General features: G+C 45.8%; 2 protein-coding genes across 4 annotated transcripts in view; one reads left to right on the top strand and one right to left on the bottom strand.

The window, feature by feature from the left end:
• The window catches only part of DDX31 (DEAD-box helicase 31), a 58,258-nt gene extending 54,702 nt beyond the window's left edge, over positions 1-3,556 (bottom strand). For both annotated transcript variants that reach the window (XM_058159458.1, XM_058159457.1), the window contains exons 1-3: positions 3,234-3,556; positions 788-1,032; positions 502-577 (exon numbers count right to left, since the gene is read on the bottom strand). In XM_058159458.1, coding sequence (XP_058015441.1) covers positions 502-577; positions 788-1,032; positions 3,234-3,350 — 438 coding nt within the window. In that variant the 5' untranslated portion in view covers positions 3,351-3,556. The remainder of the gene's footprint in view (positions 1-501; positions 578-787; positions 1,033-3,233) is intronic.
• A 328-nt stretch (positions 3,557-3,884) lies between these two features.
• On the top strand, positions 3,885-13,503 carry GTF3C4 (general transcription factor IIIC subunit 4). 2 transcript variants are annotated; one of them, XM_058159429.1, is made up of 5 exons: positions 3,885-4,283; positions 7,197-8,880; positions 9,903-10,033; positions 10,981-11,069; positions 11,460-13,503. In XM_058159429.1, exons 1-4 carry the CDS (start codon positions 3,912-3,914, stop codon positions 11,041-11,043), a joined length of 2,250 nt encoding a protein of 749 aa, XP_058015412.1. In that variant the 5' UTR covers positions 3,885-3,911; the 3' UTR covers positions 11,044-11,069; positions 11,460-13,503. The 2 variants fall into 2 exon arrangements, with proteins under 2 accessions (XP_058015412.1, XP_058015411.1); XM_058159428.1 differs by having other exon boundaries at positions 7,197-8,987; positions 11,460-13,491.
• Positions 13,504-14,465: the final 962 nt, after the last annotated feature.

Genomic DNA, 14,465 nt, shown 5'->3' with positions numbered 1-14,465 from the left:
GGAGTCTGATAAAAGGCCCGGCTGAGGAGAGGAGGGAGGACAACACTGTCTCTCTTCCGGCACTGATGAGGTTATTGACATGGGTGATGAAACATTTGCAAGAAAGCCACCAAACTCAGAGAGCACCAAGGACCGCACAGTTATATGTACCAAGACAAATTCCTTGTGTGTCCAATCACACTTGGCCAATAAAGAATTCTATTCTATTCTATTCTATTCTATTCTAATTCTATTCTATTCAATCCTGAACTACAAAAATTCCCTTCTAACAAAAATTAATATTAAGTCCAACATATGTAGTTGAGGACATCCCTTCTCTAACTGGAAAGAAAAGGCCACCTAGCCCTCTCGAAGCTCTAACGAACAGAAGGTTGAATGAGACTGTTTCTCTTTCCCATGGTATAATTCCACGACCCAAAAATTCTTCCTGAAAACAGTCTGAATAAAAGGACAGATTCATTAAAGCATTGCTGTACACCGGTCCAAAATGAAAGAACTCACCAAGTGAGGATGTAGACCCAGCTGATCGAAGGAATCTGAGGTGAAAATCTCCTCTTGAACTTGTTTCACGGCAGTTCTAGGTAAGGAGCAAATCAACCAAGGAACCAATCAAAAGTCGGCGTAAAACGAAGGCAAAAGATTAACCCAGAACTTCAAACCATGAGACAACCAGACAGTTTCAGAAGCAAAATCCAGAATGGCGGTTACAGAAACCGCAGCAGCAGATAAATAACATGGTTTACACCAATTCACCTTTTCTTTGATTTAGTGAAGAGAAGTTAAGTACCTCTGCAAGTCGGGGATCTCTGGGTTGTTTTTAAAGAGGCTGGAAGTCTTTACAAAGGGTCTCTTGTTGAAGTCGCCTTCCCTGGCTTCAAGCGAAAGCTTTTCCAGAGATGATCCTGGCGGCCCAGTTCCTTTGTTGTGATTTTTGGGGTTTTTCCACGGCTTTTTGGTCTGGGGCATTGGAGAAGCACGCTGTTTTTTTACAGGAGTGGTTTCTTGTGCACCTTCTGAAGTTCTTTTCATGGCCTGAGAGCAGAAAAGAAAAGGAAAAAGATGAAGGTAATACATACAGAAACGATGGGTGTATACTCTAACTACTGACTGACTGAAATTGTGGTTCTGGAGGTTAAATCAACTGATGAACGGTTGAGGTAGGTCTACCCTGTCGAAAAAAAAGATTTGGGGGTGGGGTGGGGACAGGAGAGCTATGTTCCAGTACTTGAAGGGCTGTCACGGAACGCCATCACTCTGCTAAACAAATAATTCTCTCAACATTGTCAAACTATTCACTAAATCTGCAATACTATTAATCTTCTCATCGTTCCCACCACCCGTCTCCTCCCACTTATGACTGTAACTTTGTTGCTGGTATCCTTACGATTTATACTGATATTGTTCCCTGATTGCTTATTTGTAGCCTATGACTATCATTAAGTGTTGTATCATTAAGTATTAAATTTGTACCCTGTGACTATCATTAAGTGTTGTAAGTGTTGTACCTTGATGAAGGTATCTTTTTTTTTATGTACACTGAGAGCTTATGCACCAAGACAAATTCCTTGTGTGTCCAATTATTCTATTCTATTCTATTCTATTCTATTCTATTCTATTCTATTCTATTCTACTTTCTCTCTTCTCTTCTCTTCTCCTCTCCTCTTCCCTTCCATATTCTATTCTATTCTATTCTCTTCTCTTGCTTTGCCTTTTCTCTTTCTTCTCTTCTCTTCTCCTCTCCCCTTCCCTTCCACATTCTCTTCTCTTCTCTTCTCCTCTCCCCTTCCCTTCCACATTCTATTCTATTCTATTCTATTCTATTCTATTCTATTCTCTCTTCCTTCCACATTCTCTTCTCCTCTCTCTCCTCCCTTCCCTTCCACATTCTATTCTATTCTATTCTTTCTCTCTCTCCTCTCCTCTCCCTTCCCTTCCACATTCTCTTCTCCTCTCCCTCCTCTCCCTTCCCTTCCACATTCTATTCTATTCTATTCTATTCTACTTCTCTCTCCTCCTCTCCTCTCCCTTCCCTTCCACATTCTCTCTCTCCTCTCCCTCCTCTCCCTTCCCTTCCACATTCTATTCTATTCTATTCTATTCTATTCTATTCTATTCTACTTTCTCTCCTCTTCTCTTCTCTTCTCCTCTCCTCTCCTCTCCCCTTCCACATTCTATTCTATTCTATTCTCTATTCTCTCCTCTCCTCTCCTCTCCTCTCTCTTCCCTTCCACATTCTCTTCTCTTCTCCTCTCCTCTCCCCTTCCCTTCCACATTCTATTCTATTCTATTCTATTCTATTCTAATTTCTCTCTTCTCTTCTCTTCTCCTCTCCTCTCCCCTTCCCTTCCACATTCTCTTCTCCTCTCCCCTCCTCTCCCCTTCCCTTCCACATTCTATTCTATTCTATTCTACTTTCTCTCTTCTCTCCTCTCCTCTCCCTTCCCTTCCACATTCTCTTCTCCTCTCCCTCCTCTCCCTTCCTTCCACATTCTATTCTATTCTATTCTATTCTACTTTCTCTCTCCTCTCCTCTCCCTTCCCTTCCTTCCACATTCTCTTCTCCTCTCCCTCCTCTCCCTTCCCTTCCACATTCTATTCTATTCTTCTATTCTATTCTACTTTCTCTCCTCTTCTCTTCTCTTCTCCTCTCCCCTTCCCTTCCACATTCTCTTCTCCTCTCCCCTTCCCTTCCACATTCTATTCTATTCTATTCTACTTTCTCTCTTCTCTCCTCTCCTCTCAACTTGACTTCTTTCTCTTGCTTTGCCTTTTCTCTTTCTTCTCTTCTCTTCTCCTCTTCCCTTCCACATTCTATTCTATTCTACTTTCTCTTCTCTATTAACTATTAATCGTTTCATAGTTCCCATCACCAATCTCTTTCCACTTATGACTGTATGACTATAACTTGTTGCTGGCAATCTTTATGATTTATATTGATATATTGATCATCAATTGTGTTGTAAATGTTGTACCTTGATGAAGGTATCTTTTCTTTTATGTACACTGAGAGCATATGCACCAAGACAAATTCCTTGTGTGTCCAATCACACTTGGCCAATAAAAATTCTATTCTATTCTCTTCTCTTCTCCTCTCCTCTCCCCTTCCCTTCCACATTCTCTTCTCTTCCCCTCCCCTCCCCTCTCCTCTCCCCTTCCCTTCCACATTCTATTCTATTCTATTCTTCGCGCGCGACCGCCCCCCCCTCCCCAAATGCCAGCGGCAGCGAGCCTACCTTTTTCCCACGGCGGCCCCATTGTGGGTTGGGGGCCCTCTGTCCCGCAGGGAAGCGGTGGGACCCGGGCAGAGGCAAAGTGCTGACATTAATAAGCAGCCCTTCGTCTGAAGCCATGCTAGGCGAATCCAGCTCCGGTAGACAATTCCTGCACGGGGAGGTTCGATTCCCAAGTTTGCAAAGAGGCTTCTTCTAACGGGAGAGCAAAGCTAGGAATGTAACTGGAATTTTTTTAAAAAAATAATAATAATAATTGTAATAATAATAATAAATCTCTGGTTTGCAAACTTGCAGTCAATCCATGCTTGCAACCATGTGGGAACATTGCCCGGGGTAGGACAGCCCCCCCACCAACCTTGTATAGGCGGCTAGTGGATTGCCTTAGTGGATAACCCAAACCAACCCACTTTGAATGAGCTGGAAAGGGTGGGAGGAATTTTTTTTTTTAAAGAAGGGACTGGACAGCCATTTGTCTGGAATGATATATGTGCTTTCTCTCCTGCTTAGACTGGAAGACTCTTTCTTTTTTTTGTTAAAAGACAGAAGAGTTGCTTTGCACGCAGGCAGTGGGATAGACACGCTTCGGGACTTTCTTTCCCCCCCACCGTCCCCCGGGGAAGAGGGGTCCTTTCTCGAGGCGGCGCGCGCGGCGCGTGCGCGCTGCAAGCCGGCGGCAAGATGGCGGCGGCGGCGGAAGAACAGAGCCCGGCGGACGGCACGGCGGCGTCTCCATCGCCGTCGCCGCCGCCGCCCGACGGGGCCGAAGAGCCGGGAAAAGAGGACGAGGAGGAGGAGGAGGGCAGGCCGGGCCCCAGCAGCAGCCGCGCCGGGTTCCGGGTGACGGCGGTGCGGCGCGATCCGGCGGTGCGGCTGCAGCACAGCGTGAGCGGCTCGGAGCCCCTTGCCTGGTCCGAGGACCACCGGGTGTCGGTCAGCACCGCCCGCAGCGTGGCCGTCCTCGAGCAGCTGAGCGACGTCCGCGGAGGAGGCGGCGATCTCGTCATCCATCGCACGGCCGTGCCGGCCCCCAACGCCGCCTGTCACCTCAAGGTGGGCCCGGGGAACTCCCCGCCACTGGGTGGAGCGGAGGGAGGGGGAGGGAAGGCCTAGGTGGGCTTCTCCTCCTTTCCTTCTCCTTCTCCTTCTCTTCTTTCTTCCTTTCCTTCACTTCGTTTTTCTTTCCTCCTTTTCTTCTTCCTTTTCTTTTCCTCCTCTTCCTCCTTTTCTTCCTTTTCTTTTCCTCCTTTTCTTCTTCCTTTCTTTCTCTTCCTCCTCTCCTCTTCCTTTTCTTCTTCCTTTTCCTCCTTTTCTTCCTTTTCTTTTCCTCCTTTTCTTCTTCCTTTCCTTCTCTTCCTCCTCTCCTCTTCCTTTTCTTCTTCCTTTTTTCCCTCCTCTTCCTCCTTTTCTTCCTTTTTCTTTCCTTTTCCTTTCCTCTTCCTTTTCTTCTTCCTCTCCTCTTCCTTTTCTTCTTCCTTTTCCCTCCTCTTCCTCCTTTTTCCTCCTCTTTCTCCTTTTCTTCTCTCTCTTCCTCTCCTCTTCCTTCTTCTTCCTTTTCCTCCTCTTCCTCCTTTTCTTCCTTTTTCTTTCCTTTTCCTTTCTTCCTTTTCTTCTCTTTCTCTTCCTCTCCTCTTCCTTTTCTTCTTCCTTTTTCCCCTCCTCTTCCTCCTTTTCTTTCCTCCTCCTCCTTTCTTCCTCCTCTCCTCCTCCTCTTCCTCCTGCTTTTCTCCTTCCTTTTTCCCTCCTCTTCCTCCTTTTCTTCCTTTTTCTTTCCTCCTCTTCCTCCTCCTCTTTTCTTCCTTTTTCCCCCTCCTCTTCCTCCTTTTCTTTTCCTCTTCCTCCTCCTCCTCTCCTTCTCTTTTTCCTCCTTTTCTTATTTCCTCCTCTTCTTTTTTTCTTTCCTGCTCCTCTTTCTTTCCCCCCCCCTCCTCTCGGACACTGGCTTCCCTGGCTTCCTAGCCAGTTGGGGGATTATGGGAGTTGGAGTCAAGGGCCCCACCGCTGTGGAAAAAGTAGCCAGGGCACCAAATTCAAGGGTGAAGCTGCTTTTGGACTGCTGTGGTTATGTTCTTTGGCTGGAAAGCCCGAGGCTGCATGAAGGTGGTGGGCACACTTATCCTGGGTAGCGGTAGAAGAGAATAGTTGTAGCTCGGGGTTGAAATGAGGTATCCCGGGTTGCTCTCTTGAGCTTGGTGGTTTTCTTGCAGACAGTTCATCCACCCAACTAAGGAACATCATCAGTACTAGAAGGGAGTGGTGCAGGGATTGGTCTCATTTTATGTTCTGGTGCAGGGGTCCTCAAACTTGGCAGCTTTAAGACTTGCGGACTTCCAGCTGCCAGAATCCTCCAGCCAGCATAGCTTTTTCTATGCTATTATGCTATTCTGGGAGTTGAAGTCCACGAGTCTTAAATCCGCCAAGTTTGAAGGCCTCTGTTCTAGTGGCTTGCCATGTCAGTCGTGGCGCAGGCGGTCATGGTGGTTTGTTGTGTGGGCTGTTAACTCATCGTTAGCTTGTTTGCCAGTTTCTTTTTTTTTATTGAAAAAGTTTTAACAAACAAAAACATTTCCCCCAAAACCCTTTCCCTTCCTTCATGCCCCCCCCCGGCTTCCCGGGTCAATCACAAGGTATTCTTATACATAAATCAAACATAGAATAAAATTTTCCCTTCTAATCCAATTAACCTCATCCAAATCTTTTCATTTCCTAAACCCCCCCCTCCATTATATAAAATAATACATCCTAATTATTCAAAGGCAATCTGATATCTCTTAATCTGATATCTGTTTTGTAAATAATCAATCCATTTTTTTCCATTCAATTAAATATCTTTCCTGCATATTGCCTTTCAAAAAGGCTGAGATTTTTTGCCATCTCAGCCAAGTTAGTAACTTTGAATATCCATTCTTCCATTGTAGGTAACTCTTTTTTCTTCCAATATTGTCCAATCACAACAGCCTTGCTGCTGTTATTAAGTTCAAAATCAATTTAATCTCAGTCACTGTACAATCCGTTATAATTCCCAAAAGGAAAAATTACGGCAGGAACTTTTATCTTCTTCTTCAGGACATTTTGAATAATCCACCAAATTCTTATCCAAAAGGCCTTGATTTTCTTGCAAGTCCACCAAATATGAAAATATGTAGCATCAACTTGTTTGCCAGTTCCTTGATCGGGGTATTGTTTGCTTCTTGATTGCTGGCCTAATGTTATCTTGGTGTTTATCTCTGTTCATCCCAGTGTTGGCTGCTGGTGAGGAAGCGGTTTGGTCTTCTCGTTTCCTTTTGGTCTTTTGGATTGTAACTTTGGAGTGGTGTGTTGATGTGCTTGTTGATCGCTGATTTTGTCTCATTGCCAGGCTTCCAGAAACGCTCTCGTCGGTTTTTTGGATCTTGGTTTGATCTGGGATGCGTAGAGTTTCTGAGTTCCAACTGGGGTTGAGCCTGTCCACATCACATGTTATAAAAATATATAAGTAAATAAGTACTTAGATGCTGTTGTCTTTTTTAGCGTTTCAGACTCATTGGCTGTAGCTTGCTTCATCAATATCTTCCAATATCTCAGGGGTTGCTACAAAGAAGAGGAAGTCAAACTATTCTCCAAGCACCTAGAACAAGAAGCAACGGGTGGAAACTAATCAAGGAGAGAAGCAACTTAGAACTAAGGAGAAATTTCCTGACAGTGAGAACAATCAATCAGTGGAACAACTTGCCTGCAGAAGTTGTGAATGCTCCAACACTGGAAATTTTTAAGAAAATGTTGGATAGCCATTTGTCTGAAATGGTGTAGAGTTTCCTGCCTGGGCAGGGGGTTGGACTAGAAGGTCCCTTCCAACTCTGATATTATTATTATTATCATGTACTGCGATCAATACTTAGCAAGTCACATGCTGGAGGTGTGGTGGGGGGGAACCGCTTTTATCATTTTGAATGCATTGTAAAAAACCTGTTCTCCCTTTTCCCACAGGTTGGCTCCAAAATGGAAGTCGCTGAATGCAAACACAAGTTCGCGAATTCCAACGATCCGGTCGTCAGCCAGACCTTCACCTTAGACAGAGTCTTCAATCCCGAAGGGAAATCGCTGTCCTCCATGCGAGGCTTCAGATACTGCAGCTGGTCTCCTCTGGGCTGTGACGCCAACGGCCGGTGTCTCTTAGCCGCGTTGACCATGGACAATCGACTGACCATCCACGCTAACCTGAACAGGTTTCAGTGGGTGCAGTTGGTTGACTTGACCGAACTCTACGGAGAGTGCCTGTACGAAAACAGCTACAAACTCTGTAAGACGCAGGAAGCTTCGCAAGAAGATTTGGGGAACTTCGCTGAATTCCAGAGGAGACACAGCATGCAGACTCCGGTCCGCATGGAATGGTCCGGCATTTGCACCATCCAACAGGTGAAGCATAACAACGAGTGCCGGGACGTGAGCAGCGTCCTTTTGGCCGTGATCTTTGAAAACGGGAACATCGCCGTCTGGCAGTGCCAACTTCCTTTCCTCGGCAAAGAATCCATCTCGTCTTGTAATACCATCGAGTCGGGCATCGCTTCCCCCAGCGTCTTGGCCTGGTGGGAGTACGAGCACAGCAACAGGAAAATGAGCGGGCTGATCGTGGGCAGCGCTTTCGGGCCGGTGAAGATCCTCCCGGTCAACCTCAAAGCGGTCAAAGGTTACTTCACCTTGAGACAGCCAGTGGTCCTGTGGCAGGAAGTGGATCACTTGCCCGTGCAGAATATCAAAAACATCCCGCTCTATCACCCCTACCAGAAATGTAGCTGCAGCCTCGTGGTGGCGGCAAGGGGGTGTTACCTCTTTTGGTGCCTCCTCTTGATATCCAAAGCAGGCTTGAACGTCCATAACTCCCACGTGACCGGACTCCACTCCCTGCCCATCGTCTCCATGACCGCCGACAAGCAGAACGGCACCGTCTACACGTGTTCCGTGGATGGGAAGGTCAGGCAGCTGATTCCCATCTTCACCAACCTCGCCCTCCGGTTCGAGCACCAGCTGATCAAGCTATCGGACGTGCTGGGCTCCGTCCGCAGCCACGGCATCGCCGTCAGCCCCTGCGGCGCCTACCTGGCCGTCATCACCACCAAGGGCATGGCCAATGGGCTCCACCCTACCACCAGAACCTATCAGGTTCAGTTTGTCACCCTGAAGACGTGCGAGGAAGCCGCCGCCCAGTTGCTGGAATCGTCCGTCCAGAACCTTTACAGGCAGGTCGACCTCACCGATCTGGTGCGTTGGAAGATCTTGAAAGAGAAGCAGATCCCGCGCTTTCTGCAGGACGCCCTGGATCAGAAGATCGAGCGTTTGGGGTCCACGTACTTCTGGCGCTTTAAGCTCTTCCTCCTGCGGGTTTTGTCGCAGTCGCTGCAGACCCCTCCTTCGGAGGCCCTGTGGAGGCCCACGCACGAGGACACCAAGGTCTTAATAGTAGATTCCTCTGAGACAGGTGGCAGTGAGGAACAGCCTTCAGAACAGGGTGGGCAGGGTCCGAGTGAGGCCCACAAAAACCAGGACTCTCAGCCGGCCCCCTCGACTGGTAGGGCCCAGGAGCAGCAGACAGAAGAGAAGGTTCTGGAGATCCAGGCCCAGATGGAAGCGGTCGAAATGCACCTGACGCGAGAACATATGAAGCAGGTGTTGGGTGAGGTCTACCTCCATACGTGGATTACGGAGAACACCAGCATTCCCACCAGGGGCGTCTGCGATTTCTTGACCTCTGATAAAAACCACGAGGACAGGACAGCGCGGGTGAGGGGCACCTTGACCTCAGAACTGTTGGGGAGGGGGTGTAGAAATATCCTGACTGGCTCACGGTTTGCCATACGCTGTGATGGCTTTAGAATAGAATAAAATTCTTTATTGGCCAAGTGTGATTGGACACACAAGGAATTTGTCTTTGGTGCATAGGCTCTCAGTGTACATAAAAGAAAAGATATGTTCATCAAGAATTCTAAGGTACAACACTTAATGATAGTCATAGGGTACAAATAAGCAATCATATATATAGATTATAGAATATAGAATATAGAATAGAATAGAATAGAATAGAATAGAATAGAATAGAATAGAATAGAATAGAATAGAATAGAATTTTTTATTGGCCAAGTGTGATTGGACACACAAGGAATTTGTCTTTGGTGCATATGCTCTCAGTGTACATAAAAGATCAAGAATTCTAAGGTACAACATTTAATGATATTCATAGGGTATAAATAAGCAGTCATATATATAGAATATAGAATAGAGTAGAGTAGAATAGAATAGAATAGAATTTTATTGGCCAAGTGTGATTGGACACACAAGGAATTTGTCTTAGGTGCATATGCTCTCAGTGTACATAAAAGAAAAGATCAAGAATTCTAAGGTACAACACTTAATGATAATCTTAGGGAACAAATAAGCAATCAGAAACCAATCAATATCAGTATAAATCGTAAGGATGGAAGCAACAAAGTTACAGTCATGAGTGGGAGGAGATGGGTGATGGGTCTTGCTTGGCAGTGGAAATCTTGGGCTCAGTTGTGGTCCCTAAATCAAGGATTACCTGCACCTGTGGGAGTTTTCCTCCTCCCCCTTTCTTATCACCTTAAATTCTATTTTAAGCAGATTTGGCCAGCTCTTCATAAACCCATCCTCCTGCTTCTGTCTCTCCTGTTTTCCCAGGTGCTGATCGGGCATATTTTAAAGAAAATGAACAAGCAGACATTCCCGGAACGTTGCAGTTTATGCAAAGAGATCCTGCCCTTCACAGACCCCAAACAGGCAGTTTGCTCCAACGGACACATTTGGCTCAGGTACGTTAAATGCTCCCTAGGACGTTTCTTCCTCATCCCCCCTCCCCTCCGTCCCCGCCAACTTGATGTCTGAAGAAGAGGCTCAGCTAAGCTGGACTTGGTTTTCCCTTTGAAAATGTTTTCACTTCTCATCCGCTTTAATTTCCACGTTGGGGCAGAAGAACAGCTGGAGCCTGTTCCCAGTGTGCTCATGAACAGAGTTGCCAGACGAAGGGAACAGCTAAAGAACAAGGGTCGACTCAGGAGAAAGGCCACAGGTGGACGATGAATGGCCCCTCCCATAGGGAATAAAGAGGAGCGAAAGGGGAGTGGGGTTTCCAGGAGACAATTAGTTTGCTTAATGTGGTTCTTGACTCTCCAAGACTCCTTGCCAAGTTTTAAAGATATCGGTCTGGCAGTTTTCCAAGCCAGACTGTAAATTCTCCCTTGAAAGACTTTGCTGGATGTGAATGAGAAGAATTCACAGTAAGTTAATAAAAAGGGTTTTTTTGCCAGAACAAGGAGTTTGCTTCATGCTCTTGGGAACACCTAGGTCGGAACATTTCCGTAGGATTACAGCTACATAGTTTTCATTTATTCCATTTAGTTGGAATTTGCAGCACCCAACTGCTAATCAAATCATGGTTTACATAACACCTGAAGCTCAGGTTTCTAGAACAAGCCACCTTTGGCTGTGTTCACCCTTCATACGGTGTTTGTTTTTGTAGTTTAGCCACATATAAACCAAGTCACCTGGAAATTTAGAACGCACCTCCCAACCCTGGATTAGATTTTGTTTTCCCATTTGTTCCGCTACTGGTGCCAACCCGCTCGTTTGATTAGCGTCCAATTCAATCTATTGGCGCAGGTTAGAAACAGGTGAACAAGTTTATGCTCTGTTGTGTGAACTGAGCCCATTATCATTGCCACTTCTCTCCCCTCCCCCCCCCATAATTCTCTCGCTTCAGGTGCTTTTTAACCTATCGGGCCTGCCAGAGTTTAGTTTACAGGAGGTGCTTGCTCCGAGATAGCATCGCTCGCCATTCCACTTCAGAAGGTGAGTTTGTCTTACGGCCTGCCGAGGCTGCGAAATTTGGGAATTTTCAGATCCCCGGGCAAGTGGCACGCCAACGTTTATTTCCTTTAAATGTTATTAAGAATCCCAACCTCTGTTGGGATTCAAGTCTTACTTCTGCCCAGTCCAAACAATCACCGATTCAATTGGTTCATATAATATAAGATAACAACAGAGTTGGAAGGGACCTTGGAGGCCTTCTAGTCCAACCCCCTGCCCAGGCAGAAACCCTACACCATCTCAGTCAGAATCTTCCTTCACTTTCGCTGAAACCTTGAGGACCGTTTGCCCTGGTGCATCTCAAGTGTCTTTCCCGCCCTCCCTCTTTTCCCCTTGTTTCGTCCTTCCAACAACATCTGTTCTTATTTTCAGATCCTGAATGGATCAAGAGATTACTGCAGGGGCCCTGCATTTTCTGTGACTCGCCCGTTTTCTAGAGAATGACTCAAAGACGATGAGTTTTGGAGCACTAGTGCAACACCCAGGGTTTAGGGCTGCGCGAAAGCTCGCTCCGACTTGAAAATCTGCAGATTTAAACTAGAGAAGCTCAGCCTCTTTCCGGGAAACGCAAAGGTCTTTTCTTGAATCCGCACCACCGCCGTTGTTTGGAATGCTTCTGGACTCTATTCAGATTCAAGGTCGCCGTTTGGTGGGTTTTTGACCATTAAAGTTCTGGAATCAAAGACCGTCTCGTTCCACCAAGGGATGCTACGCATCGGAGCAATGCTATCATCGTCCAATCGAGTAGATAGTCCTTGACGGCCAGCGTGCAACCTGGGCTCTGCTACTTTCCTTCGTTAGCGCCTGAGGCGGGGGTCTGCAACCTGAAACACTCAAAAGAGCCATTTGGACCCGTTTCCCACCGAAAAGAAAAACACCGAGAGCCACAAAACCTGGGTGGGCGTGGCCAATGTGATGTCACTCACTTCCACCAGTCACATGACACCCCCCAGCCACACCTACCCAGGGCATTAGGGCAGAGAACCGGTTGTTAAAAAACAGCAGGAACCATTAAACCCTTTTGACATCTCCCTCCCTCTCCCCCCACCTCTCTCTCTGTATCTCGCTATGTCTCTCTTTCTCCCTCTCTCTCTGTATCTCTCTGTCTCTGCCCCAGCCACTTCATCCCCCCCGCCGTCACCCTTACCTTCTCAGGCCAGGTGAGGAGTGACTGGGAGGGGAGGACGAGGGGCGGGGCCAGCCAGTGGTGGGATCTACCTGACGGAGCCACAGCAGAGGGACCAAAGAGCCGCATGCGGCTCTGGAGCCGCAGGTTGCCGACATCCTGCCAGTTCAATGAGTACAGATAACGAAAGGGTTTTTGAACCGTTTCAGGAAACAAACCAACAAAAAACTCACATGCCTGTCGTCAGTGAAGAAAAATTGACAAACCTGTGCGAGACCTCCTCCAAAAAAAAAAACTTCCTGGCAGCTAAATAGCCCTCCGAACCATTATTTTAAATGAGCCAATTGCGTGCGATTGTAATTTTTTTTTTTTTTTAAAGCATCCGTGTTTCGACTTTTAATTTCCTTGGCTGCAGTCGGTCAATCGTTCTTCTACCGTCGCCTCAAATGTCGTTTGTTAATCCCGGTTTATCACGCTGTGTGTTTGTGGGAATACAAACACACACACACACATACCCAACATGTTTAGAAAATTCTCACCAGCTCAGACCTTGTTCTGAGCAATTCGGGGTTCTTTAAAGAAAAAAAAAAAAGAAAGACAATTTTCACCCGGTTCCCGTCTCTCGTTGAACTTTTTTCTCTGTTGCTTGAAAAGCGAAGGCAGAAAATTAAACTCTCGCCCTGAGGAACGCGTTGATGTTTCTACCCCATCCAAATCAAAAGCAGCGTTAAGAAAAATTTCCAGGGGTTCCTCTTTTCCTTTCAAGATGATACTTGACTATAAACGTTGGCGTGTGTTTGTGTGCGTGGGTGAAATCGTTTGAAAATGTGTTTTGTCTACTGTCACAGCCACTACGTGACGTCAAACCGTTTGTAAATAAAGCGACGCGCAACTTTGCCGGTGTGGTGCGTTAACGAAATGTTGACTCTCCTGTTGTGTGATCACCACATAGGGTAGGACGCCTTGTATATATGTTGTGTAGGTGGTGGTCTCGGGTACGGCAAGCGCTGAGGAATTTTGACACTTTCCACGAAAAAAGAAAAATGAATAAAAAAACCTTTTTTCAGTGGTTCTCCTGCTTTATTGTTTTGGTTCTGTTTCCCTTAAAAATGGTGCTTTTTAATGGTAATTACATCTCCCACCGTTTTCTCAAGCGATTCCCCCCACACACACACTTTTAACTTTACAGGTAGTCCTCAACTTACAACCGTTTATTTAGTGACCGTCTGAAATTCCCCAAAACACTGGGGAAAAAAATAACGATCGGTCCTCCACGCCCCATCCATCCCCAACAAGTCATGCGATCAAAAGTCAGGCGCTTGGCAATTGCATTCGTATTTACGACGGTTGCGGTATCGGGGTGGGGGTGGGGGTGTCTCGCGTGATTCTGTTTTGCGACCTGACGGGGAAAGCCAGGTTCGCTCAACAACCGTCTTGACTCGTGTACTGACCTGCAGTGATTCACTTAAGAACCGTGGCAAGAAGTGGAGCCAAATTCACTTAACCGATGTCTCGCTTAGCAACTGAAATTGGGGGTGTAATGAATAGAATAGAATAGAATAGAAAAGAATAGAATAGAATAGAGTAGAATTCTTTATTGGCCAAGTGTGATTGGACACACAAGGAATTTGTCTTTGGTGCATTTGCTCTCAGTGTACATAAAAGAAAAGACGTTCATCAAGAATCATAGAATAGAATAGAATAGAATAGAATAGAATAGAATTCTTTATTGGCCAAGTGTGATTGGATACACAAGGAATTTGTCTTTGGTACATAGGCTCTTAGTGTACATAACAGAATAGAATAGGATAGGATAGGATAGAATAGAATAGAATAGAATTCTTTATTGGCCAAGTGTGATTGGACACACAAGGAATTTGTCTTTGGTGCATAGGCTCTTAGTGTACATAAAAGAAAAGATACATTCAGAATAGCATAGCATAGAATATAGAATAGAATAGAATAGAATAGAATTCTTTATTGGCCAAGTGTGATTGGATACACAAGGAATTTGTCTTTGGTGCATAGGCTCTCAGTGTACATAACAGAATAGGATAGGATAGGATAGAATAGAATAGAATAGAATTCTTTATTGGCCAAGTGTGATTGGACACACAAGGAATTTGTCTTTGGTGCATAGGCTCTCAGTGTACATAGAATAGAATAGAATAGAATAGAATAGAATAGAATAGAATAGAATAGAATAGAATAGAATTCTTTATTGGCCAAGTGTGATTGGATACACAAGGAAT

This window comes from Ahaetulla prasina, chromosome 16, assembly GCF_028640845.1.
Source record: "Ahaetulla prasina isolate Xishuangbanna chromosome 16, ASM2864084v1, whole genome shotgun sequence".
NCBI classification, from domain to species: Eukaryota; Metazoa; Chordata; class Lepidosauria; order Squamata; family Colubridae; genus Ahaetulla; species Ahaetulla prasina.
The sequence above is the reverse complement of the archived record's forward strand: the minus strand, read 5'-3'. Positions and strand labels throughout refer to the sequence as shown.

Bases quoted from the DNA above. Each gene is read 5' to 3' on its own strand.
- GTF3C4 (XM_058159428.1), top strand. From the start codon at position 3,912: ATGGCGGCGGCGGCGGAAGAACAGAGCCCGGCGGACGGCACGGCGGCG. The intron at 10,034-10,980 runs GTACGTTAAATG...CTCTCGCTTCAG, and splicing joins AACGGACACATTTGGCTCAG to GTGCTTTTTAACCTATCGGG. The intron at 11,070-11,459 runs GTGAGTTTGTCT...TCTTATTTTCAG, and splicing joins TCGCCATTCCACTTCAGAAG to ATCCTGAATGGATCAAGAGA.